This window comes from Prionailurus viverrinus, chromosome B3 (genome assembly GCF_022837055.1).
Source record: "Prionailurus viverrinus isolate Anna chromosome B3, UM_Priviv_1.0, whole genome shotgun sequence".
Classification (NCBI taxonomy): Eukaryota; Metazoa; Chordata; class Mammalia; order Carnivora; family Felidae; genus Prionailurus; species Prionailurus viverrinus.
The window spans coordinates 39,645,941-39,671,895 of NC_062566.1; the positions used below are offsets into that span (position 1 = coordinate 39,645,941).

At 41.2% G+C, this 25,955-nt stretch overlaps 1 protein-coding gene across 3 annotated transcripts in view; it reads left to right on the plus strand.

Moving 5' to 3' along the window:
* Positions 1-25,955, plus strand: part of RORA (RAR related orphan receptor A) — a 714,631-nt gene that overhangs the window by 653,774 nt on the left and 34,902 nt on the right. For all 3 annotated transcript variants that reach the window (XM_047861983.1, XM_047861984.1, XM_047861985.1), the window contains one exon: positions 20,835-20,920. In XM_047861983.1, the coding sequence (XP_047717939.1) occupies positions 20,835-20,920 (86 nt within the window). The remainder of the gene's footprint in view (positions 1-20,834; positions 20,921-25,955) is intronic.

Below are 25,955 nucleotides of genomic sequence, written 5' to 3' on the forward strand. Positions count from 1 at the left end.
CAGCTGCCCAGCGTTCTGCCTGCCGTGCCAAAGCTTGCCGCCTCTCCTTATCATCACTAGCTGAATCGTGAATGATCCTCTTTTTTGTGTCCTCAAGGTCAGGCCCCCTGTGGCTGCCAGACCTCAAGTAGCCACCCTGATAAACTAACCTCTGCTCACTCCTCCCACATGAGTGATTTCTGTTGACTCTGGTTCCATTCTTTTCATCTGTGAAGTGGGGACGTTGGGATAAACGTAGTTGAAAGATGGCAGGAGAATGAGCACATGTGGGTGGTGGTTTCTCCTGGGTCTCACCCCAGCTTGGTAATCTTGGGACAGTCACCTTGCCTCTCTGAGAGCCTCATTTGCCTTGGCTAAAAAATAATGTGTTCGATTGAGCAATCTCACAGGTCTTTACAGGTCTGGAACTCTGTAATTTGGTTTAGCTCTTTAGAGCAAGCTAAACAAAACAAAAACTATGATTCATGAGAGAGAGCACCTCTACCTCTATTGTCTAACTCGGAGAAGGATCTTCAGACAAGGAAGGGGGCCCAGCAAAGATATCATTGCATGGCAGTGGGGGAAATTATTCAAAGCCTTTTAACTTCCCTTCCTGAGGACAGTTAGTGTTAGAATGGACTCTTACTGAGATTATTAATGAAATAAGAACAAAGATGACTCTTCATATGCCCAAACTATGTTTAATATCTTCAACCTTAGAAATAGCAGGTTTTAACGAAGTCAGCCACATCTGCTGACCAGTCCTGTGGCAACTGAGCAGGGACCAGAATGAGCCAAAGCATCAAAATCATATATTTGTGTAAGTGACTAGCTTCTACTTCCTTGTCATCTGTCATTTACTCCATATTGAGGTCAGAGTGGTAAAGCTATTATGCAGTATACATTTACATTAGATTATCAGGAAGACAACGGGCAAGGGCACTGAATCACTCTCACCAGTAATTTCTAAACGCTGAAAATAAATGTGCGTGATCTATTCTACATGGATGCATCGTGTTGTATATTCCCTTTGCAGCCATAGCTTTTACTTAATTGATTTCACTTACGGAATCCTGTGAAATCTCCTTGCAGAAACCTGAAAGATGAAAAGGTACTACTTAATTCATCACTGCCTTGTCTTCTTCTTAAGGGGTTTGTTTACTGTGATGAAGAACAAGTGGTCCACGCCGCTCAAATCTTCTGCACAAAGTAAATTAGCGGAAAGAGCAGCAAAACCAGCATGGTTCTGCAAAATGCTTCTTTTGTTTTCTGTCAGCATGGCAATGGCGCCACACAATTGAAAACTTATTTTTGCAAGCCGGTGTTCAATGTAATTTTGAGGTGTGAATTCAGCCATTCATTATTTGAACTTTTGTTATTTCAGAATGAAGGTAGCCTTATTTAGATTCCTTCATCTCCTTTGGGAGCCAACATTTACATGATAATCTGTACATCCATTTACATCTTCTTCTGACTGTCCTTGAGGAAAACAGCATCAAAAAGGATTAATTATTTTCCAGTGGAAGCTTGTTGTGTGCTGACAATAACTTTAATCCCTTTAATGTCCAAGTGAGGAGGATTGATAACTGATAACACACTTCTATTGATATTTTCCAGATAGGATTCTGTAGCAAAAAAACAAAATTTTAATGCCGTTTAAGTAAGCATTAAAGGGGGAAACCCTTTACATAGACTATAAATTCTTGGCTTTAAGCAATATTTATTTATTTATTTTTTTAACATTTATTCATTTTTGAGAGTGAGAGAGACAAAGCTCGAGCGGGGGAGGGGCGGGGGAGGGGCAGAGAGGGAGACACAGAATCAGAAGCAGGCTCCAGGTTCTGAGCAGTCAGCACAGAAACCGACGCGGGGCTTGAACTCCTGGACCGCAAGATCATGACGGGAGATGAAGTCGGACGCTTAACCGACGCTTAACCACCCACGCGCCCCTAAACAATATTTTTTTAAATGAGTGTGTTTGGGGTTGGATGTGAACAGCTTAGAACATTAAAATTTCCATCCACACATCAAGTCTTAGATGTTCCTCTCCTATACATTTTACTAGGTCAAAAGCAGCTCAAATATGAATAAATAAAACCTTTGGCCATACAGTTTTCAGATATCATTTATATTTTATTTTATAAAATGAGCTACATTGTCCTTGTGATTTAATTGACAGCTGGAAGAAAATCAGACACTTTACATACAGCAGAATTTATGAACCCCTGGAGTCCTATTTGTGACTATTTCACAATACAAGTTAAAAATACATTTTTTTTTTGCTTTGTTTTGTAGATTAGAAAGGAAGTGTGAGAGGATGGAGAGAGACATTACAGTTTGAATTTATAATTAGAAAACACAGAAAGTGAGTGAAATGAAAAGATTGTTACCATGAGAGTATCACCAGATGCCCCGCCCCACCTCCCAGCACCCAGGCAATCTCTTTTTGAGAATCCACCTTGGGTGTTTAAAAACCATTGCAATAAGAAAGTGATATTAAAAATGGTATATAACAGGGGCGCCTGGGTGGCTCAGTCGGTTGAGCGTCCGACTTCAGCTCAGGTCACGATCTCGTGGTCCTGAGTTCCAGCCCCGCGTCGGGCTCTGGGCTGATGGCTCAGAGCCTGGAGCCTGTTTCCGATTCTGTGTCTCCCTCTCTCTCTGCCCCTCCCCCGTTCATGCTCTATCTCTCTCTGTCTCAAAAATAAATAAGCGTAAAAAAATAAAATAAAATAAAATAAATTTTTAAAAAATGGTATATAACCACTGTAGCAAGCATGACACATATGTGATATCCTGAGAAATTGCCCAATATTTTCTTATCCCAGGTTTGGTCCCTTTCTTTTAAAGTGTTTGAAACCAAAGAATACAGCGAATACCGTTTTATATTTAGCCTATTCCCTTATGCGTTGCTTGTTTCTTAAATCAGTTCATGGGCAATGAATGAGGAGAGGAAAATAACAGCAACCACAAAATACCCTGGTGATATGATGGTGATTACCACTTCCTAATGCTTACTTCTTACCTAAGAAAATAGCTTTATTTTCTTCTCTCTTGTGCCAAACTTGATTGCATAGAGCAAGAAAGTAGAGAGCAACTCTGGTTTTTTAATGCTGTGCTATTAATTTCACTCCGTACAACATGTTTAATTCCTCATTCCTTCTAACTTTGGGATTAAGTATAGTGTTTTGTTGTGTGTTTACAATACAATCAGGCAACAGACACAGTACTTAAGAGGTGCTACCTACCATCAAACACATCAAGAATGCCACAGATTTTTCTGCTTTCATCACTAAGACTTTGTTAAACTGTACATATCAAGAAGTTCAATAGGAGCAAAGCTAATCTGGTATTTTAATATTTTTATCCACCACATCATTTTGAACCCACACTATGTACCTTTAAGTGTAGTGTTCGTAACTTCTCACTTTCCAGGGTTGAGGATGTCCTCACTAACTTTGTGTTTCTCAGGAAGGAACACGTTCTCCTGTGGAAATTCTTGACCAATTTTAGCAAATTGAGGCCACCTATTCATTTAAGAGTGTTGTATGTGTTTGATTACCTCGAATGGCTTGCCCATAGATTCTCTTCTGGAGAAGTACCAGCACAATGCCCGAAACGAAATGCCTGAGAGTGGAAAGTCCTAGTATCCATGAGGGGGATGACTGGAGTGTTCCTGGAGACAGTGTTTTCGCATGGCTGACATTAATGACAACCCAACGCTACACACTCACTAAATGTTTTCATTTCAGAAGAGCATCAAAACCACGGAGTCCTTTTAAGTCGTCTTCTTTTACTGCGAAACTAGAAACCATGCGAACAACTACTTTGAGTAATAACCTGTGTCCCAGCTACAGGCTGTATTAAACTCCTTGTCATATAATTTTCTAATTTGTGTGTAGGTAGTTGTAGCAAACAACCGAGCTTATTTCAGAGTATGACATCAGAAAGCATATTTTAATGCAGCGGTGATGGGTAATGAAATCAGAATTTCCACAAAGTCCACTCTAATTGAACAGTATTGTAAGGAGAGGTAAAATATGAGACTCAGAGTTTCCTCCCAAAGTCATTTACACTATTAGGTAATGAGGCTGATTTTATTTTAACAAATGTACCAGGAGGTATGCTTCCTCGTGAACATTGCCCCCTTCAAAGCAGTCCGCTGGGGAGGCTAAACATCTGTGCCAAAAACTCTGTCCCTGCCAAAAACTAATATGTAATCTCTCTTCTGGAACTGCTTTCGGCTCCTTTAGCAATGTCTTAATAGTCTCCATGGTGGCCATTGTTCTCCTGGAAGAGTGACATCATTTGATTTCTGAAAACAACCAATGGTTAATATGGTGAGGAAGGGACGAGAAGAAACCAGGCCAAGCTGTTTTCCCTTAAGAACAACAACCACAAAAGTGACTACGAAGTGACAAACTTGTCTTTATCAGCACACTGGCACTGAATGTGGTTGCCAGAGAAGCAGTTCAAAGAAGTCTATGACAACGACAGCCTCACTCCTATGAAGACCAATCTTCATTTTGGGTGAGAGGCCGGTGCCAGTAATTCTGTGGGAAGAAAATATCGGCGGCCATTTCTCTTCTTCCAGAAAATCAACATGGTGGGTGACAGCCACGACAAAAAAGAAAGGACGCTCAAAGGCCGTCTGTGCCTCAGTACAGAAGCACCTCCACACACACGATGCGCGGCCCATATCCAGATATCACCCCCCTCCCGAGAGTGTGCGGTTTTGGCCGTGTCAGAATTACTCCTCCCTGACTAACAAAACTGCACAGTGAGCAGTGAGTGTGGGAAGCTGAAGGGTGGGGGGAAAAAGGGAAACTCCTAGATGGTGACTTTCATTGTCATAACCTGATAGTGATCACTGGAGAATTCTGACGTAAGCCACCAGTTCAGAAATCACTAAGGTGCCGCCAAGTTTGGTCGTGGGGCAGCTCAGTGCCTTTACTGCAGTCTGCACAGAGTTCCCTGATTCTGGGCTGGACAGACCTCACGTACTCAGTGGTGGGGTTCAAGACCAGGGCGCCATGGGGATTTCGATGAAGTGTTGGTGGGGCGCCGAAGCATTCCTGCTGGGAAGTCCTTTGGAACAATCCATGTTGTGTCCCATTGGGTGGTTCCATGTGTCTGGGGATATTTAAATGGGTTTCCTTTAAGTTTCACTTTGTAAGGTTTATGAGATGCTGCTGAAGGATGTATAGAACTGCTGCCTGTTTTCTGGTCCCTGTGCCTTTCTCCGAGGGACTGTTTTTGTCTTGCTACGGTTGGGGGAAGAAGAGCTACACCGGAGTGAGATGAGTGGCAGTATTCCCGGGGAAACCATTCTTCGATCTGCCAGTCATGATCTCAGAGCCCTTGGCCCACTGGCCATTTACACCGATGGCCAAAGTCTTTGTGAGCGGTTTCCTCCAGTTTTAGCAATTACTCTCTCACTAGACAGAGCAAACATGAATTCAAATAACAAGGGTTTTCCATTTTCTCCTTTCTTACTCCCGATTTTGTCAGTTGTAGGTGAAAGAAAATGGAAGTCTTGGCAAATGAACGAGGGTGGAGAGCCACACAGCTGCTTGTCCGTTTGTCAGGTTAGGAGAGGGCTCAGAGGCTGTGGCATCCTGTGGGACTGAGGGCTCCCCAGCCTCCTGACTCTCCGATGGGAGTTACACTGAAGGCAGCCTGTCTGAGACTTTCAAGTTTGGTCTTCTCTATGTTAATCTCTTCCTTAAAACCTCATTAAGGAAAACTCCTGGAATGACACATATAAAAACGAGATAGACCTTTTAAAATCATTGTTACCACTGTTCCTGAGAACCCCCTGCCTTATTGAGGACATTATGTTTTTCACACAGTGCCTTGAACTTTAATGTAGGTACTCAAAGAATATTTGTAAACTTATGCCCAAAGAAAACATTCTTTGAAATTAACTAGTAACATCCAACTCAAGAACGAAAGGCAAATAATAGATTCACTCTGGAATGAGTTGTACTGAGTGGGCCATGAAATGCTCCCTCTTGAAGACCATTTACCTCAACAGACCAGAAAAGGGGAAAGGATGGCTCTATTATAGAGGGAGTAATTGACTGTCAAGAAACATTTTGAAATGGAATGGGGCACCTGGGTGGCTCAGTCACTTAAGCGTCTGACTTTGGCTCATGTCATGATCTCATGGTTCATGAGTTTGAGCCCCACGTTGTGCTTTCTGCTGTCAGCACACACTCCACTTTGGATCCTTTGTCTCCCTCTCTCTGTCCCTCTCCTGCACTCATGCTCTCACTCTTTCTCTCTCTCTCAAAAATAAATAAACATTAAAAAAAAAAAAAAAGAAACAGACTGATTCTTCTCTGGTAGAGTTACCTGTCTTGCTGTTGACAGTGGTACGTTTTATGGTAATCAGTTCATCTTGTCTAACTGACAACTCAAAAAGCTGATTTCAAGAACAGGAAACTGGCTTCAATAGAAATATTTGTTTATTTTAGAGGGTGGAGTTGGGTAAGGACTGATCAAACTTAATCTTGTGACGTATTTTAAAGGATGTTTTAAATGAACACTAATTCCTCATAGGTGCTAGCCGTCTTTCTGGTTATTGGCAGGTGTGTTTGAGGTGTGGCTGATTTTTTTCAAGCAACATACCAAGGTTGTGCACCCGAAAAAAATCTTGTCCCATTCAGAATTTCAGTTTGGAAGCCTGAACGCTTATTCAAATGATTTTTTTCTAAGCCTTAATTCTCTTTTTTGAACTCTTGTTTCTTGGAATTGCTTTCAGTAGCTGCATCGGGTTTCTTTGAATAACAGCTAAATCAAAATAAAGGCAGGTCGCTGTGAGTAGTTAGGTTGATTTTCCTAAAGCACTGGGCTGACTCCAGCCACCCCTCTGGGCATTGGTTCCCCAGCATCTCACAGAGAAGACTCTTGTCTGATGAATACGCTTTTGTGCTGTCACCAGACAGTTCCTCAGAGGTTACTTCTGTATGTCTTAATGGTCCTTGACATGACCTTGGACTTGGCCCTTGACATCTATTGCCTTAGACAGTTGTAGCTGGGAACCCTGTAGCTTGAGGTCCTCAAATGCTTTGCTGTTGGAGGTTTTGTTGTGAAAAATAAATAACAATGGGAAATAGATTTGCATTACTGATGCTACTTGCCATGGGCTTTGCTGCTTCGGATTTAAAGCAAAAGCATACAATTATTGAGGGTGGGGGTGGGAGTACCAACAACCTTACCCTGTATCAGCACATTCTATTCAAATTGTTTACGTTGAAGGGAAAATAGGACTTCATTTTCTATCAACACCAAGTTAGCATCGTGTTGCTAACCGTTTCTTCTGTCTCTTCTATAATGGCAGGGCATGATATTGAAAGGAATACTTTTTGACTGATAGTAGTAAACATTTTTTCTTTCATAAGACCAAAAAAGGGAGTGGGGCCGGGGCAGGTGTATAGAAACAAAGCGTTCCAGCTCTGGTAAGAGCTCTGGCAGAACTTTTCCTGTGGACCTCGAGGAGAACATTTCATTCCGTTCTCTTTCCTAAACCAAAATGCGATGAAAACAGATAATTTGGTTGCCAGGTGGTCTTCCCTTCCAACTTCTATTACAACTTTTTCCCTGACTAGATGACACCCTGCTGGGTTTTGCCATGAAAAAGATGCCCCTACTGTTGGAGAAATGGCAGTTCAACTCTCTCTTAATCATCAGATCACAGTATAATAGAGCAGGACTGGATTGGGAAGATTGTCTGGTGCCACAATGCACCTAAGATCAGATGAGCCCTGGAGAAAGAGGGTTGCAAAGTTTCTCTGGTGTTTGGTAAATTGCACTCAGTGACAGGTACTTTTAGAAGCCTCCTAACCCTTGTAGTTCAGTCTTTGTGCTATCTCACCACACAGCTCTTAGAAACCTCTCCCACTTCCTCTGCTTACCACCTCTCCAAGATGCCAGCCTTGCCGTGGGCTTTACCTAGAAAGTGGGTCGCTGACATAATACACACTGGTCTCTTTCAATTCTGCTTTATATCTGCTTCGTGTTACTTCTCATGTTAGGCCTCTGCATTACAAATAAAGCTGCCGTTTGGGCGCCTTGATGGCTTGGTTGGTTAAGCGTCCCACCTCAGCTCAGGTCATGATCTCAAAGTTCATGAGTTCGAGCCCTGCATCAGGTTCTGTGCTGACAGCTCAGAGCCTGGAGCCTGCGTCTCCCTCTCTCTCTTCCCCTCCCCCCACTCACACTCTGTCTCTCTTTCTCTCTCTGAAAAATAAAAATATTTAAAAATTTTTTTTTAAAAAGTTGCTAACCTTGACTGTGTCTTTATCTAAAAGGAGTGTACTGACCTGTTCTTCTTTCTGCTGCTGGTTTTCTCAACTCCACTTGCAGCCCTGAGCAGATAGTACTTCCCTTAAAACATGGGTGAGGAGGAAGAGGATTGCTAACATTTACAGAGCACTTACTGAAGGCACTGGCTCTTCAGGCACTCTGCCGGGTCCGCTTTAATAATGAAGTAGCAAACTTTTTTTTTTTTAATTTTTTTTAATGTTATTTATTTTTGAGAGAGAGAGAGACAGAGCATGAACAGGGGAGGAGTAGAGAGAGAGGGAGACACAGAATCGGAAACAGGCTCCAGGCTCTGAGCTGTCAGCACAGAGCCCGACGCGGGGCTCGAACTCACGGACCGTGAGATCATGACCTGAGCTGAAGTCGGACGCTCAACCGACCGAGCCACCCAGGCGCCCCAGTAGCGAACATTTTAAAGGCAAGGAGAATCAGAGGCAGCGAGATTAAGAAACCTGCCCAAGTTCACATGGCTAGTAAGTGACAGGGTAGGGATTCACCCCCAGGATCTAGAGCTTGCAAAATGAACCTCCACACTTTACCTTCAGGGTCATCCCCAACTCTTTCCTTTCTTCTCCTTTGGAAACCTGTTTGCCCTTCCATCCTTAATTCGTATACGGAGCTGACACAACGAGATGTTGATGGGTTCCACGGGCCCTCTTTGCGTCTCTGGTGTCTGGCCGTGCAGGTTGCCAGCAAGTAGTGGTAGGACTTGCAGCTGGATGGACCTATGTGTGAGTGTGCGGCATGTGGCATATGGTGTGTGTGTGTCAGAGAGAGAGAGAGAGAGAGAGAGAGAGATGATTTAAGATGGTAGCAGCTCTGGGCATTAAAAAGGACCTGCTATTCTGAGCTCAGGCTGTGACAGTGAGATGTGCCTGTAGCAGCTGTTAGCAATCAGAGTGTGTTTCCATCTGATGTGAAATGCGCTGCCATCACTTGTGAAGTGGATTTCAAAACCTTGCCACACTGAAGTAGCGGAGTGTATGAATGGTGCACTTTTACTGCAAATTAGAAGAATTCGCTTATTCCAATGATAATGTCACACTCACTCACTCAAGCGATCTTAAGTAGCAAAAGCGCACATCGCCAAATCCTGGATGGCTGATGAGGGTGTGTGCAGGACGGTTGTAGAATGTCATCTGAAACGTTTGTCTGCAGGCAAAAAGCAGCTCCGTGGACTAGAGGAGCCGAAACTGAAAGTGGAGTAAGAAGGACAGTGCCGTGAACCTTATTTTGTTATCTCTCCATGGCTGTGGCCTTCTCACCTCGTCTCTCGTACCTGACTCACATGAAAATAGGTAGCTTCAAGATGAACACCCACGATATGCATTTCCTTCTGTTGGGAAAAAATGACATTTATTAGGTATTACAGTCTGTGAATTGATGCCCAGTCTGATGTTGAGACCTTCTTAAAATAAATCTGACAATCTCTTTACTTGGTCAGAACATTCCTTTTCCTCTTGCCTCACAGCAATTTAATATCCCCAAGGCTCTGCAGCCTTTTTCGTTTTTCCCTTTCTTACGAAGAAGTCGCTACCAGCGCCTGCTTTCTCCCCATGAGAATAGACACAGAAACAACTGTGCTTCAGCGGTCAGCAAATATTGTTAACCATTCTCTGGTTGATCTCCTATATTATAATAAAGAATGGAAATGTTACTTTAAAAAGCAAGGGGAAAGAACATGCATTTAGAGAGAGAGAGAGTCAGGAAAAGAACTCCTCAGGTCACCTGTCTGGTCATTCTCATGCCTGGCTGAACTGGTTGCCTAAGAAAAGCACCATAGGGGCGCCTGGGTGGCGCAGTCGGTTAAGCGTCCGACTTCAGCCAGGTCACGATCTCGCGGTCCGTGAGTTCGAGCCCCGCGTCAGGCTCTGGGCTGATGGCTCGGAGCCTGGAGCCTGTTTCCGATTCTGTGTCTCCCTCTCTCTCTGCCCCTCCCCCGTTCATGCTCTGTCTCTCTCTGTCCCAAAAATAAATAAACGTTGAGAAAAGCACCATAAAAGATAATTGCAAAAAATACTATTGAACTACAATCCAGAAATACATCTGTGATACAGTTGAAGGCTTAGAACTTGACATATCTATTGTTTAGATGTCATTGGCTATGTCCTGGCAAGAAGAGGTAGAGAACCAGCCGAATTTTTCTTCCAGGAGTTGGTCGCTAATCCTTCAAGATCATAATGTCTTAAAATGATTACTGTAACAACATCTACACTTCTGCTTCTGGCAAGTCCAAATAATTTGCTTATGACTTTTAATAAAAACCAGACCTTTCCGTGACTTCTTATCCAAAGCTCCATTCTCCCTATTAATTCTAGGGAGATTTTGGGAAGCAGGAAATAACACAGAGGTGGAGGGGCATCTGGGCTGTGGGACGATCCTCTTTGTTACCCTCATCCTAGATCTGTGGACCAAGAAATGTGTACCCGTGGCTGTGGATGTATTGTCATTTTAGTCCTCTGTGGCTTACTATAAAGCAATATCAATTTATTTCCAAGGTTTGAAGTTACAAGTTATTTTCAATCTTTTGCCCTGAATCCAAACTTGATTTGATTAGAGAATGAATATTTCTTAAATGACATAATCTACTATTCAATGAATAGTAACTGATCAAAAAAACAATCCAAGCCAATGGAAAGAAGCAATGGGTTCCTGATAAGCTTTGATGATATAATCTGGATTCTTCTTATTTTGACCCACTTCTGCACACCTCCATCCAGCTGATTTTTGTGATAGCACCTGTGGTGGCGGTGGGGGGGGGGGGGGAGCATAGAAAGTACACAATTGGAATTAACAATCAATAGCTGACTTTTTTAGGCAGGAGATTTTGGCCCTTTAAGGAGTATTATGAGGCAAACAGAATGTTTTGATTGATGTATTCAGTAAACTATGATGCTATATGCTGAGCATACAAGGGTTCAGACTCACATGAAGCCATAGAACAGATAGATTTAAGCAAATGTCCTATTTGTTGTAAGATCCATTTCTATGTCCGTAGATTGCTCTCTTTGGACTCGTAATTGAATCACCAGGTTTGTTTATTTTTGTAACATTATATGCACACATTAAAAAAACATAAAAGCTTCTACATTGAAATACCAAGATTGCGCAATGAGGATAGCTTGAGGTATGCATAAACGTGTGAAGTTAAGAGAGCTGCCAAATGGAGTGTCAGGTGTGAAAATTGGTGGGTAATGGTATAAAGTAAGATTATTTCATAAAATGCAGTAAGAGTAATTCTGATGTTCTTGGTTAAGCAGAAACTAGATAAGATCTCCAGATTTGGTCTGGTTTGGTTTTAGAGATGTTCTTCTCTGTTATTGTGAAAAACAGACTTTAAAATGATGAAAGCAAAGAGCTGACCCCGTTGCCCTCAACTGCAAGTGAAGGAAGATTTAACCTAAATGGGGCGCAGTTGTTCTTGTTAAGGAGAAAAAAGGAATTGGTATCTAGAGCGAGCTTGATCGCTAGAAAAGATTAGATGCAGTTCTGTGAGTCAGGTGACATTTTTTGGCCTAGTATTATCCAGGAGAATATAAGGGACACACATTTACTGTTGAAAAAGAAGTTATTAGGGATTTACCTTGATTTGATCATAGTCTAACCACTTAGTAAAATAAAATGGATTCTTTTTCCTGCTGATATGACAGTTAACCCACACTGAGAGGTTCAAGAGAAGAGTTTTCATTAGATATTTCTGATTGCAAGGTCCTAGAAAATCTTCAAGAATTAAATATTGAAAAAGTGTAGTCAATTCTAGAAACTTAGAGGAACCTTATCCCAACTGAGAATAATTGGCCAAATGGCCAGTTGCCTTTGTCTTGGTCCCTGATTGCATAGAACCCCACACTTTCCCAACAAGTATGTTTCACTGTTTACAAAGGCAGTTAAGAGAGGTTAGATAGGGAAGACAAAACAGAGAAAAGTATTCATATTGCTGACATTAATGGCATCCTCTTTTAGTGACTGAGAATTTCTTCAGTATTTGCCCACTGGATGAGTACAGTGAAGATTAAGAAGCTGCCTCTCTTGCCATTCAAGTATTTTATTCAGGGTTGAGTCGGTTATCAGGTAGTTACCCAAAGAGGTCAAGAGTCAATTACTTTAATGGAGGTGTTTTGTACATTACTGTGTAGCAGGAGGGTTCTAGACGGAACTGGATCTAAAAATCAAAGCCATCCACCATTCCTCTATGCGAAAAATCTGTTTCTTCTCTGATTTGACAGAATTTCCCTGTCTGGAGACAGAAACGCTCATCTGGATTGGGCTTTTAGCAAAGATACATAAGCATCAGGGAATATGAGTCAGTTTCTCTGGAAAGCTTTATCTAGTAAGGATAGAAACCTATTACAAAGGATTAATATTCAGTTCCCATTGTCAGAACTACCTGCATATTCACAGAAAGCCACATGAGAAGATATGCCTGTCTTCCTTATTCTTCAGAGATTTCCTGCATACACAACTAAGCTCTCTGAATTCATATGGGGCATTCTGGCCTAGTGTTTTAACTCTTATGCACCTAACTCATACATGTATAAAGTCTGAAGGAAATGGCCAAAGCCCCAAAATTCTGATTTTTGTCTTATTTTAATTCTAGTTTGTAGATGCTTGCTCTTGACTGTTTCAGGTGTGTTTATTTGTATGTATTTTGGCGGGTATATACAGTACTTTTTTATTAAAAAATCATTTTTTAAAAGGCTGTTAAGTTTTGGGGCACCTGAGTAGCTCACTTAAGCATCTGACTTCGACTCAGGTCATGGTCTCAGTCGGTTAAGCATCCAACTTTGCTCAGGTCATGGTCTCACAGTTCGTGAGTTCGAGCCCCGCATCGGGCTCTGTGCTGACAGCTCAGAGCCTGGAACCTGTTTCGGCTTCCGTGTCTCCCTCTCTTTCTGCCCCTCCCATGCTCGCGTGCGCATGTGTGTGTGTGCTTTCTCTCTCTCTCTCTCTCTCTCAAAAAGAAATAAACATTAAAAAAAAATTTTTTTAAAGCTGTTTTCAGCAGAAACAACAATCAAGTTAAAGATTTTAAGAAGTAGCTTTAAATAGTAGGTAAAATATAGGTGTTTTGTAAGACAGCAGAATATGTGGCAGGAGTTTTTTTTTTTTTTTAACGTCTATAATTTGACAAGGTCCTTTGGGTCAGACATCAGCTTAACACCGAGGCTCAGGATGTCAAAGTATGACAAGTGTGTTTATTGTTTACCATGTGGGAACCATGCAGTTTCCATGATGCCCCGGCAACACTGCACAAGCCCTGGTGAAAGTTTAGTTTCAGTGACTTTGCTTGACACAGCTGAGATGGAGAGATGACCTCTTCATGTGTGTGTTTTTTTTCTTAAGTTGAGACTAAGTAAGATCTGAACCTATTCGTCCTTCGAGAAGACATTTTGGAAACCACCAATTAAAACCAAACCAAAACAAAACAAAACTCAAGTCTAGCTAGCAGATGAAAATTACAGTTCTGTGTATTTTTCTTTATTCGCTTTGTGGAGAAGCCTGTTGTGGGTAGTGAGGGCACGGCGTCCTGGCCCTTGCCAAGAATGATATGCCAAGCTTCCTAAAGCTTCCCATTTATATAAGCCTTTTCATCTTCAAAGAGCTTTGGGAGCATTCATTTGCCACCACCTGCCTGGGAGGTAAGAATTATTCCCATTTTGTGGACGGAGGAAGTGGGGGTGTGAGTGACTTGGTGACTTGTTTGAGGCCACCCAGGGAGTCAAGGGTCAGAGGGAGACTTGGAAGTGTTGCAAGCTCTGCTTCTTAGGTAAATCAGCCTACAGCGCTTTCTCCTGTCATTTCCCCTCGAGAGCCCCAGATTGATGATAGCATAAACCTGAAGGCATCAAATAATCCTGAATAGGAAAGAGACGCCAGGTCAGTCTTACTCGTGGCTGCCTCTACAATTAAATCTCTGGGAAATCTAGACCTAGAGAAGAAACCATTTAACCCTCCCGAGATTCATTCTCTGCATCTGTAAAATGGGGATAATAATACCCAGCAGCCTACTTCAGAGTTGTTGTAAGCATCAAAATCAAAACAAGCTAATGAGAACAAAAACTTTAAAATTTGTTACACAACTCTGCAAAAATCAGATGTTATTATTGTTGCCAGAAATGACCACAAGGCTGCACTGCAAAGGGGGTAGGGCTTTTCTAATTAGGTGGCTAATTGCTTTGGTGATGTTTAGGGAGGATTAAGTACTGTTATGAAGAATCCTCTATGGTCCATAGAAGGAAGGACCATAACAGAGAAACATACTAGTATTGGTATATATTTAGTAGACAAAATAAATGGCAGAACAAGTTGATCGTTAGTTTGTATAGGCTGCAGCTGGAACTTGGCCCTCCCCACCCTGAAGGACCACTGAGCATGCCTGGGCTGTGGAACATACCCATGCTGTACTCCCGAGCCGTGCATCCAGGAAAACAGAATGTGCCGAACTATTCAAAGCCCACAGTCTCTTCCCCTCCCATCGTGGAGAGGTAATGAGAGCTCTCTGCAAATCCTGCGGCGGCCTGTGGCCTCCAGCGGCAGCCCTGAGAGAGTGGAGGAAAATCATTTTGCTCCCTGAATTGTTCACCACTAGTACACACAGTGCCTTTGCACATTATGAAGGACGGCACCATGCCTGCAAAGTTGGTTTGAGAAAAAGGTGCTTATCTGGGCAGACAAATCCGTGCAAAGCTCCCTTACTCCGGGCTGTTACAGACACCCTTCAGGCTCAACAGCCAGGTGAATTTCAGCCCCGACTTTTGTCCCCTCAGTGGGACCCCATTGGGCAGGGCACACTGTCCCTGGAACTAGGAGGTGGCTAGACCCAGAGGAGCCATGAAACTCTAGAAGCCAGCAGCAGGTAAGCAGGTGTATCGTCCACCAGCCGGCCTTGACACGCAGGCCAGCCTGCCATCCAGGCAGCCACAGAAGCTTTTAATACCCCAGCAGTTTTAAACTGGGGATAAAATAAAGTGTCTAATCCATAAAGGACTCAAGCCATTTTACCGAAAATAAAAATCAAATGCCTTAGGGTTTTTCTTTTTTAATCTTTATTGGTTTTTCTGCTTACAAAAGTAATACATGCTGCTTGTAAAAAATTCAAATATTAGGGGAATATGTAACATGGCAAGTACAAAGTCCTCCACATTCTCAGCCCTCCAGAAAAAAAGCTGTCCACAGATTGGTATAAAAGATAGTTGTTTGGGAGTTTTGGTTGTTTTGTTTTTTGGATTTTTTTTTTTTAAGCGGTAGTTCTCAATGGTTTTTGCAAGACACACAAACTCGCGTTAACATTCATCCATATAACTTCCTCTCTCGGGTGCATCCAAGGTTGGGCCATTTTCCTGGCAAGCCAGCAGGAACCCCGCCCTGTTCAGTCCAGTTCAAGAAAGTATCTGGTTGAGTATGTGAGCTAGAGTGGTAGATATTATTGAGGTAACCGTAGGCCCCTATTAGTTTATTCTTTATATGAACCAATAAAAAATTTAATTTTTTTTTACTATTATTAGTAACAAATTCCTTGTGACACACACCATAACGGATGGCAATATACGGCCGCGTCGTAGCATTTAAGTGCCAAGGCTGTAAAGGATTGCTGTGGTAGCTGGTCTGAACTGCCTGTCATATTATTTGGGGGATAAGCAGCTTTTCTCTATCCCCACGTTGGAAAGAGCTTAAAGTCTGGAGAAAAGACTTTAATTTCGCTATAAGGCAGGATTTCTTATCAACAATAGCAATAATAATAACTACTATTTATTGAGTGCCAAATATTTCTGTATGATGTGCATGTGTATCTACATAGAATACATACATACAGTAATCATTTATGTGCTGTATCATGTCTACATTATTTCACTGGATCTTCAAATATGAAACAGAGGCTCAGAGAGGTGAAGTAATTTGCCCAACCTTAAGAATTGTTAAACGTTGGTGTTAGTCATCTTAAGGTCAAAAACTCTACTCGGAATTCTATAAAATGAAGAAGAATGTTCTAGAAGGTTGATGATTTCTTACAATTATAAAGTACTTGGTTATAAAGTAATTACATATAACTTCCAGAAAGATATCTTGACATCGGTTCTCAGTAGTTATGTAAGTTTAACCAAATCATTTGTGTTGTGTCCTTTGCATCCTTGGTGAGTGGTGGCATACCAGTCATAGTATGTTCCTGATGTTTGTTATTGGAGAAGGTTAGCTTGGCTGTGAACTATGGTGGGAAATGGGAGAAAAAAAAAAAAAACCACTAAACTTTTGAGTTAAACAAAAAAGACAAAATGTGTCCAAATCCCAGCCTTCCATCTCCCTAGCTCTCTGACTTTGGGCAAGTTATTTAGTGTTTCTGAGCTTCAGTTTTCTCATCTGAAAAATGCAGATGATGGTGATGGTGATGGTGATGGTGATGATACCACCTTCCTCATAGGGTTATTGGAGAAATGGATATAATGCCTAACACATTATAAGCCAAATACACGTTTCATATTATTATTGTTAGTTATAAATCCATTAGATTATCATGACATCACCTTTTCCCCCATTGAATGGGTACAGCTCTTGTACAATTGTATTTTTTAATTCTTTGAGAGAATGGGTATTTTTCTCTGGACTAAGATATCTCCCCAAAAAGGTACTGAGGAATAAGTGAAGTGTTAAGAATGCCATTGTCCATGTTCTTGTCCCTTTTATAATGAAAAGTAAAAAGCCAGCCTTTTCTCAAAGTACAATGTGAAATGACAGCCCAGCCCAAGGACCACTTGGCTAATTAGCACACTTGCATTCCAGGATTTCCTGACTCCCCGCTGCCACTTGTTGTCAGCTCCTTGAAACCGCAGAAATTTGCCTCTGCAGGTGTGGAGAGCGTGCTTGAATTACTTAGGGTGCGTGAGAGAGCAAATTATTTAGGCACTAGAGCAGAAAATGTGGGCAAATTAGAATTTTTCATAGCAAGATTGTGCATTGTTAAGCCAATTCATGATTATATGTGTACGTCTTGCTTCAGATACTCTGCTACACAATGAACGTCTTTGCTGCGATGAATATGTATGTGGACTAATTTAATCAATATACTTGTGACAGTAGTGGTGTCTGACAGAACTCATCCTTTGAAAGGCTGGCTGAGTTAATGTGTGCAGTATATATATGGGCCAAGACTCATAATTTGTCTTAAAAGAAGATTATTTTGAAAAGACACAACACTGCCTGTTAGAAAATGAAAAAGCCTGAGGGATAGAAAGCAAAGGGCAAAAGGGATTTTTGTCTTTTTCCCTCTTACTGGTCTGGAAACTCAAATTTAAAGAACTAAACTGCTTTCCTTTTGAAAAAATATTGCAAGGCATTTTTTTCCTTCATTGATACATTTGAATTCTGTGAATTGACTAAAAGGTGGAGGGAAGTGGCTTTTATGCATTGTTGGATTAAATGGAAGGTTGAGTAAGTGCCCCGCTCCAATCTGCAAATGTTTGCTTTCTGGAAATATCAACACATGTGATCAGATCACATTCAGACAGTTTGCTTTTTTGGAGCAGGTGGATTTTAATCATTTCCTAAAGAGCACTTGCAACTGAAATTGTCTTCTGAGATAAGAGAGCCACCCGGGGGGTAAGCTAGTAGAATAGTTTAATCTGGCCAATCAGAACACCTGAATTTTGCTTTGGAGACTGCTCCCATCACCTTACTATGAGATTCCTAGTGAGGCTTTTCCAATTCTGATTCTTTGGCCAACATTGTCCCCTAGAACTAAGCACAAACACAGCGGGAGTCAAAGGTCTGGGTAAATGACCCCTGCTTGAAAATACAGGTCAATATACAGTGAGTCCATTCAGACTAAGCATCTTGGCCTCCATAAATCTTGTGAAATATGTCTCGGGCTTGAGTGTCCTCCAGATCTGAAGACCTGGGAGCTGAAGCAAGGCTGAACCCCAAGAATTTGGGAGCCTGACTCAGACCAGCAGAGCTATGCAGTAGTTGGTACCAAACTCTGGGTTTGTGCTACAACCACCCTCCACCAACCACCCATTCCCCAGCCCGAGCCAAGCCATGAGTCATTCTGAGGGTGGAAGTTCCGGGCCCCGATCCCAGGGCTCCCCCCATCATGAGCAGACCCCTCTGTGCCTTGCACATATCACTTGCAGGATGACAGGAGCCACTGGCAGGTGTTTGGGTCTTACCTATTAAGGTGATGTTTACATCATCATTTCACTTCTCATGGATAATCCACTGTGACCCCAGGCAAAATGAACAGCAATACGTTATTCTCCATTCCATCTAGATACAGCTTTACTCAGCATTCCCAACATTGGAGGGCCTTCATATCTTTTAAAGAACTAAATAGGTGTGCTTGATCTCACTATTGTTAAGCTGGAAGGAAGGTAACTCTTGAAAGGTCCAAATTCAGCACTAACATTGCTTTAATCGCCTCGGGTAGTTTTGACACAGACTTAAACTATAGGGCCTAATGAGGTTCATCTGTGTCTAATTCTGTGATTACGGCTTGAGGTAAGACGTAGGAAAAGCTCAGTGTCCGTCTTTTTATTTCACATATAAATTTTGTTTAATAGATGGTCCAGATACTTCGTGTTGCCTGATTATTCTATTCCTTAGGGGTTGGGGGAGGGGGGGCGGAGGCTGGTTCTCATTATAGACTACTTAATTCATATGGGAAAATCCAGGCCATCACTCTCAGCTGACATCACCTTCCAGAATGTCTCTACTACCACTTGGCTTTTGTGTCTCAAAAAGGTTGGACATAACTCTATCTAGATCTACAGACACTATGTGACACAAAACTTGGCCTTGACTATATTAAAAATACTGGAGGAGCCATAAATGTGAAGCATTATTAGAGTTCACATTTCATAAAGAATTTCCTTGAAGAAATCAAACAAGACATCAAGATGTGGTGGAAGATTTAGAAATGATCATTTTTGTTAAATGCAACCTTATAACACATTAAGCTGTGTAACTCAGAATAGACAATATACGAAAACACCATTATGTACATATTAGAAAACCTCCCCATTACAGAAAATGTACCGGATGTAAGATGTCAAACAATCTTTAATTCTGGACAATGAAGCCCAGTATGTCAACACTAAAAGCGATCGACATGAAAAGGCCTCTCCTTCTAGAATAGCTTGCACTCCCTAAAAGTCACTGCAGTCCTGTACTAGTCCCCTTGAAAGGAAGTTAGCAGGTACACATGGTTTATAATGAGGTTAAATCCAGTAATTTAATGTATGCTGTTTCTGAGTATCAAATGCAAACATTGCATCAAATCCGCAGTAAGAGGTTGTGGAAATTATTCCAGGATATGGGATTACGTTAGAACTAAGAGCGGGCTATCTGTATAAGTGTGTTACTTACAACGTGCAACATAGCCCTTAGGTTAAGTCATTGCTTTGTGTAAGGTGTGGAGCCAGTTCAGGGCTATATGAAAATGAAGTCCACTTATGCTCTTGCAATTGTGTTTGTGTGTGTGAGTTAGTAATCTATGATACTATGATATCCATAGTGAAGCCCATGAGAAATAAAATTTAGCAAAATGGAACATTCCGGGTAAACTGGTGAACGTTGCCATCCTGTATCTCCAGCTCAGTGTTGATCTTTATTTCACATACAAATTATATTTAATGGGTGAGCCAAGAACTTTGTTTTGCCTAATTACTCTATTCCTTAGGTTATTTTTTAAAATCCTTAATTTTGTTCTTTCCAACCAACTGTGCTAAAGATCTATTGTGTTTGCTCAGAAATGTGCTTTGTCATCTTTGAGAACTTTGGTGTCATGTATATTAGTCTTTGGGTGGTGTTCCAGTATGAGGCATCTTCAAGTAATCAGTTGGATAGAAACACACACACGCTGTACCAGGCAGTCAATTTCCAACTTGAAGAACTCAGAAGCTACATATACGATTGGTCAGGATTCACCATTATTAAATTCAGCTAGGATATTAACTTAATGGTTAAAAGGTTTTGATCATACACAAATGGACTGATTTTTAACACATGGCAGCTACATTAATTAAAAAAGATGATTAAGGCATTCTTATCTTGCCATCATATGTAACTTATTAATATTTTGAGTTGAATCATTTTCCTAAGCAGTCTTGACTTTTTGGAGTATATTTTTTCTCTACCAGTGGAGCTACAGTGCTCAGCCAAGACAGATTTATGACCTTTTAAAAATAATGATGGAAAATGAGATCGGAGGAAACATTTTAGTATCTGCTTTGCTCTGAGGCCTAAACTGCGAGCTCTCCAGTTCTTGAAGGCTTTGAAATGCTGATTCCAGTCTTCTTGTGGGTTCTTAAACACCTTCTCAAATGACCCATTTTAATAACCCGAAAGCTATTATATAACGAGCAGCCATAATTTAGTCCAGGGCTCTAGGGGGACCCTCACAGTTCAGCAATGAATAGTTAATGCAGTATAATGTTTAGCAGGTTATTAGTTTTCACTATACAAATGCTGATCAGGGAACGCTTTTATAAGGTGTTTAAAAGAAAATGTAATTAACTGGTTGCGTGCTTCTGTTGCAGCTCAAATTGAAATTATTCCTTGCAAGATCTGTGGAGACAAATCATCAGGAATCCATTATGGTGTCATTACATGTGAAGGCTGCAAGGTAAGCCTTTTTAATTGTTGTTGTTTCTATTAATGCTGGAATGTATCTTTGCGATGTTACTTCTGCTATGTCTAAAAACTCAACTCCCTGGCATTTTGAGTGATGAGAAATGACAGGACGGAACAAAATTTTGGTGTTAAATTATAATTAAGGAAGTCATATATATTTTTATGCCTTCCATCAAACTAACAGGAAGCTAGAGGAAAGTATTTGAGCATTGCTTGTCACTTCCAATCCTGGAATTGATTGAACTGATGAACAATCCCTTTTGGGTTTTTGTTTTGTTTTGTTTTGTTTTGTTTTGTTTTGTTTTGTTTTTTAAAGAAATGACTCTGGATTTCTGTAGTGTCCCTGTTATAAACTTTATAAGAAAATATTTCCAATGGTTTAATCAGAATGTAATCAGAATCTTATTGTTGGCACACATATGTTGATATATCTAGCCAAATTACAGCAAAGCCACTGGATAGAACTCGGTTCTGGTCCTAATGCCACCACTGTCCCTCTTGCTTGGGCTTGTTTTAATTTTTTAGTGACTCAGTTTCTTCGTCTATAAAGTGGGCATAACACCTGTTCTTCCTACCTTTTAGAACTATTCCAAGGATAGCATGAAGACCTGTAAATAAAAGTCCTTGCAAACTGAAAAGTGCTATTTAAATCGAAATATTTTCATTCTTATTGCTGTTGTTACTACTTAATTATCGCTGGTGCTGATCGAGGGCAATACGTTCAGCACAGGCATAATGTGGGAATGGGAATAGAGATGTTTATCCTCATCATTCAAGACCTCCAAACCCAGATTGCCTCTGTTATTCAAATTTCAATTTATTAAGATTTAAATCCTCCGGCTTATATTGGAAGGGCCTTGAGACAGCTTACAGGATAAAACAGTGCAAAATAAACAGGCAAGAAGCTATTTAAACATGCAGGAGGCCTCTGAGACAGTTGATTGCCACTGAACCAGACCTGATTAGCCCTAAGGCGTTTTGAGGCTAAGGCAAAAAAATAAAATAAAATAAAATCCACAAATTTGGTTAGCTTTCCTTCAGTGAAATTAGAAAATATAATGTCATAAAATACAAAATCACCTTCTGATAACAAATAACTACTGGGAGATTTCAGGGAAATTTGCCTCGTAATTTCTTTAAGTCTTTGTTTTACTCTTAATCATGGTAACATGTGTTGCTTTGTACGCACACAGATCCGCTGTATTGATCCCATCTTGGTGCTTCTTGAGCTTTCTGCACACCGCCAAGCACGCTTTTTTTTTTTTTTTTTTAATCATCTGCCTTTTAGGAATAAGGGGTTTGCTACTTAAAGGGGATTTTGAATTGTTCATCGTTACATCAGTCCTCAAGGCCTCAGGTTCTAGATTACTAAGAAAAAAAATTATGTCCTTTTACTTCTTCAATTTGCCCTTCCTCAAAATTAATCAATTAGGTAAATAAAAGTAGACACAATGAAATCAACTGCGTGACCTATGCCATCCCAGGATGTAAGGGAGGGGTGGTCTGCCTGCAACGACTGACATCCCATTGATTTTCAAAGTTAATTCAGCTGACGTGGCTGGGCAGCCGTCACACTTCACCCCCACCTACTCTGTGCTCACACCTCGTCCTGCTGGAAGATGACCCAGCCTTTCTCGGTTAAGGGAATACAGACGGCGATGCCCCCTACCAGAAATTCCAAGCAAACATGATATTGTGCGCTGCACAGCGCCTGGGTATTTCCTGAAGTGGACAGGGTCCTGGGCATTACCCACGTGTCCCTTCATTCTGCCTGAGAAGCTGACTACTCTCTCTGAGTCTCTTAGTAATGCCACGTGTCGTTTTCTGTGCCAGCCAGAGTGAATACCTAAGAGTGGCATCTGAGGCAGGGCCAGGGTAGAGGTGGGGGCCCCCTCGTATGAATACCCAACAATTCAGAAGCTTAATTAACAACAGGCTGTTCAGAAAAATCAGAATTGTCTGAGAACCACTGGGTTTACATAGGCATAAACAATGTGTGTTTTCTTTTTACTCCCAATGTTTATTTATGACAAGAATAACAGCGATAAGAAAACAAAAGGCACAAGGTGCCTAGGTGGCTCAGTCGGCTAAGTGTCCAACCTCAGCTCAGGTCATGATTTCTCGGTTCGTGAGTTCAAGCTCCACATCAGGCTCCACAGTGACAGCTTGGGATTCTCTCTCTCTCTCCCTCTCTCTCTGGACCTCCCCTACTTACACACATGTGCGCTCTCTTTTTCTCTCACTCTCTCTCTCAAAATAAATAAACTAAAAAAAAAGAAAGCAAAAGGCAGCTATTATTTCATAGTTATCACTTTTCTAGATTCCCTTCCGGATCTCATACCGCCTCAATGCCAAAGTGAGGGGTTTTTTTGTTTTTTTGTTTGTTTGTTTCTTGGTTATCTGTGGTTCTATTCTCCTGTCCTGTTGACTTTATACACTGGAAATCACAAAGACAAACAATTAAAACTTAGTTTTATTAACAGATTGGGCCTATGCCCAGCCTGGGACCAATGCAGGGGTATGTGTTGATATTTGATGCGCATGGTATTTGCTCTGCAATTATAATTTCTCTCTGCTATAATTAATATTTTTATCTCTAGTTGTGGTGAAGTCTAGAGACTTCTGCTTTTGCCGTTGATGTTAATGATTGATCATGCTCTAACCAGGTGAGGGTGGTTACAGCATCATAAATTGTAAATAGTTTATCTCTGTGATAGGATCATTAGCCATAAGGATAATTTCTAATTATATATATAAATAGATATCTAATGAAAGGAAGGAAAGGGACTCAGTCATTTTTGGAGCTAATCACTTTGTGAATGTATTTTAAATTGCATTTTAAAGTCAACCACCTGAAACCATTAGAAACCAGAGAACCTATTTAATTGCTGAAATGATCATTTATTTTACCACATATTTACTCAGGTAAGCATTGCACATCAACAGCAAAACTGATAGAAGTTTCATAGCTGTTTCTCTGCTTCTTGGGTGTTCCCAGCTCACCCTCTCCATGTCCCCTTTGCTACCTGTGGAGAGACAGTATTGCATCACTTATGATCTGACTCTGGAACAAGACTGCCTGGGTTTGAATCTAATTCTTCTGTTTACTGACTTGAGCACCGACCCAACCTCTCTGTGCCTCTTTCCCATCTGTAATATCAAGATAGTAATTGTAGTTATTTCCTGGGGTTATCACATGCATTTAGGTACAGCACTGAGAAAAATGCCAGGCATATAACAATCACTCAGTAAGTGTTGGCTGTTGTTATAATCGTTCCTAGCCAAATTCCACATGCTTGAGTCATGCTACTGTAGTCAGCTATCATTTCTAGGACGTGTAGGGGTCAAGTCTTAATTTTGTGACCATTTGCTATTTGTTATGCAGACCTTGCTAATAAAAACAAAATAATGAGAACCACCCCCACCTTGGGGCCAGGCACCATATAAGAGCTGTAAGGGGTCCAAAGACATAGAAGACCTGATCCTTCCCTCAAGCAGTTTATGATCTAGTTGTAGAGATGAGGTCTGCATAGGAAAAGCTAAATAGCAATGCAAGAACTGAATCCTAAATTTAGTAAGCCAGAAAAAAAATTTTAAAGGGGGGAGGAAGTTCAGGAAGAGATCCACCCATTTAAGGTCAGATGAATTTTGACAAAGATGCCAGTTTAATTCAATGAAAGAAAGATGGGTCATTTCAAACAATGCTGCTGAAACAACTAGACATTAATATGAAAAAGGAAAAAATTAACTTCACATTTATACCTTTCCCTGAAAGCAAAAATTAACTTAAAGAATGTACTAACTGGGGCACCTGGATGGCTCAGTGGGTTAAGCATCTGACTTCAGCCCAGGTCATGATCTTACTGTTTGTGAGTTCAAGCCCTGCATCTGTGCTGTCAGTGCAGAGCCTGCTTCAGGTCCTCTGTCCCCCTCTTTACCCCTCCCCCACTCACATGTGCCCACATACACATGTGCTCACTCTCTCGCTGTCTCTCTCAAAAATAAAATAAATAGGGGCGCCTGGGTGGCGCAGTCGGTTAAGCATCCGACTTCAGCCAGGTCACGATCTCGCGGTCCGTGAGTTCGAGCCCCGCGTCAGGCTCTGGGCTGATGGCTCGGAGCCTGGAGCCTGTTTCCGATTCTGTGTCTCCCTCTCTCTCTGCCCCTCCCCCGTTCATGCTCTGTCTCTCTCTGTCCCAAAAATAAATAAACGTTGAAAAAAAAATTTTTTTTTAATAAAAAAAAAATAAAATAAATAAATAAACGTTGAAAAAAAAAATTTTTTTTAAAATAATAAATAAAATAAAATAAAACATTAAAGGGTCAGAGGAACGCCTGGGTAGCTCAGTTGGTTAAGCATCTGACTGGATTTTGGCTCAGGTCATGATCTCATGGTTCATGAGATCAAGCCCCATGTTGGGGCTTGGGATTCTGTCTCTCTCCCTCTCTCTGCATCTCTCACCCCACCCCCTGCCCCACTCACTCTCTCTCTCTGTCTCAAAATAAATAAACATTTTTTAAAAGAAGAGGAAGTGGGGCGCCTGGGTGGCGCAGTCGGTTGAGCGTCCGACTTCAGCCAGGTCACGATCTCACGGTCCGGGAGTTCGAGCCCCATGTCAGGCTCTGGGCTGATGGCTCAGAGCCTGGAACCTGTTTCTGATTCTGTGTCTCCCTCTCTCTCTGCCCCTCCCCCGTTCATGCTCTGTCTCTCTCTGTCCCAAAAATAAATAAACGTTGAAAAAAAAAAAAAAAAAGAAGAGGAAGAAAAAAAAAGAATATCCTAAGAAAACGACATAATGCTGTATTATTTCTAGAAGGAATCATGTTTTTGTAACAGTAGACATACAAATATTTCCTCAGACCACACACTGAAGTCCTTACCTTATTTTAAAAAATAATAAATTGGACTTCATCAAAATTGAAAGTTTGTGCCCTTCAAAAGCTATCATTACTAAAACGAAAAGGCAAGCCATGTACTGGGAGAAATAGAAGGAAAAAAAGCCAAATCTGAAAATAAATAAAAGGAC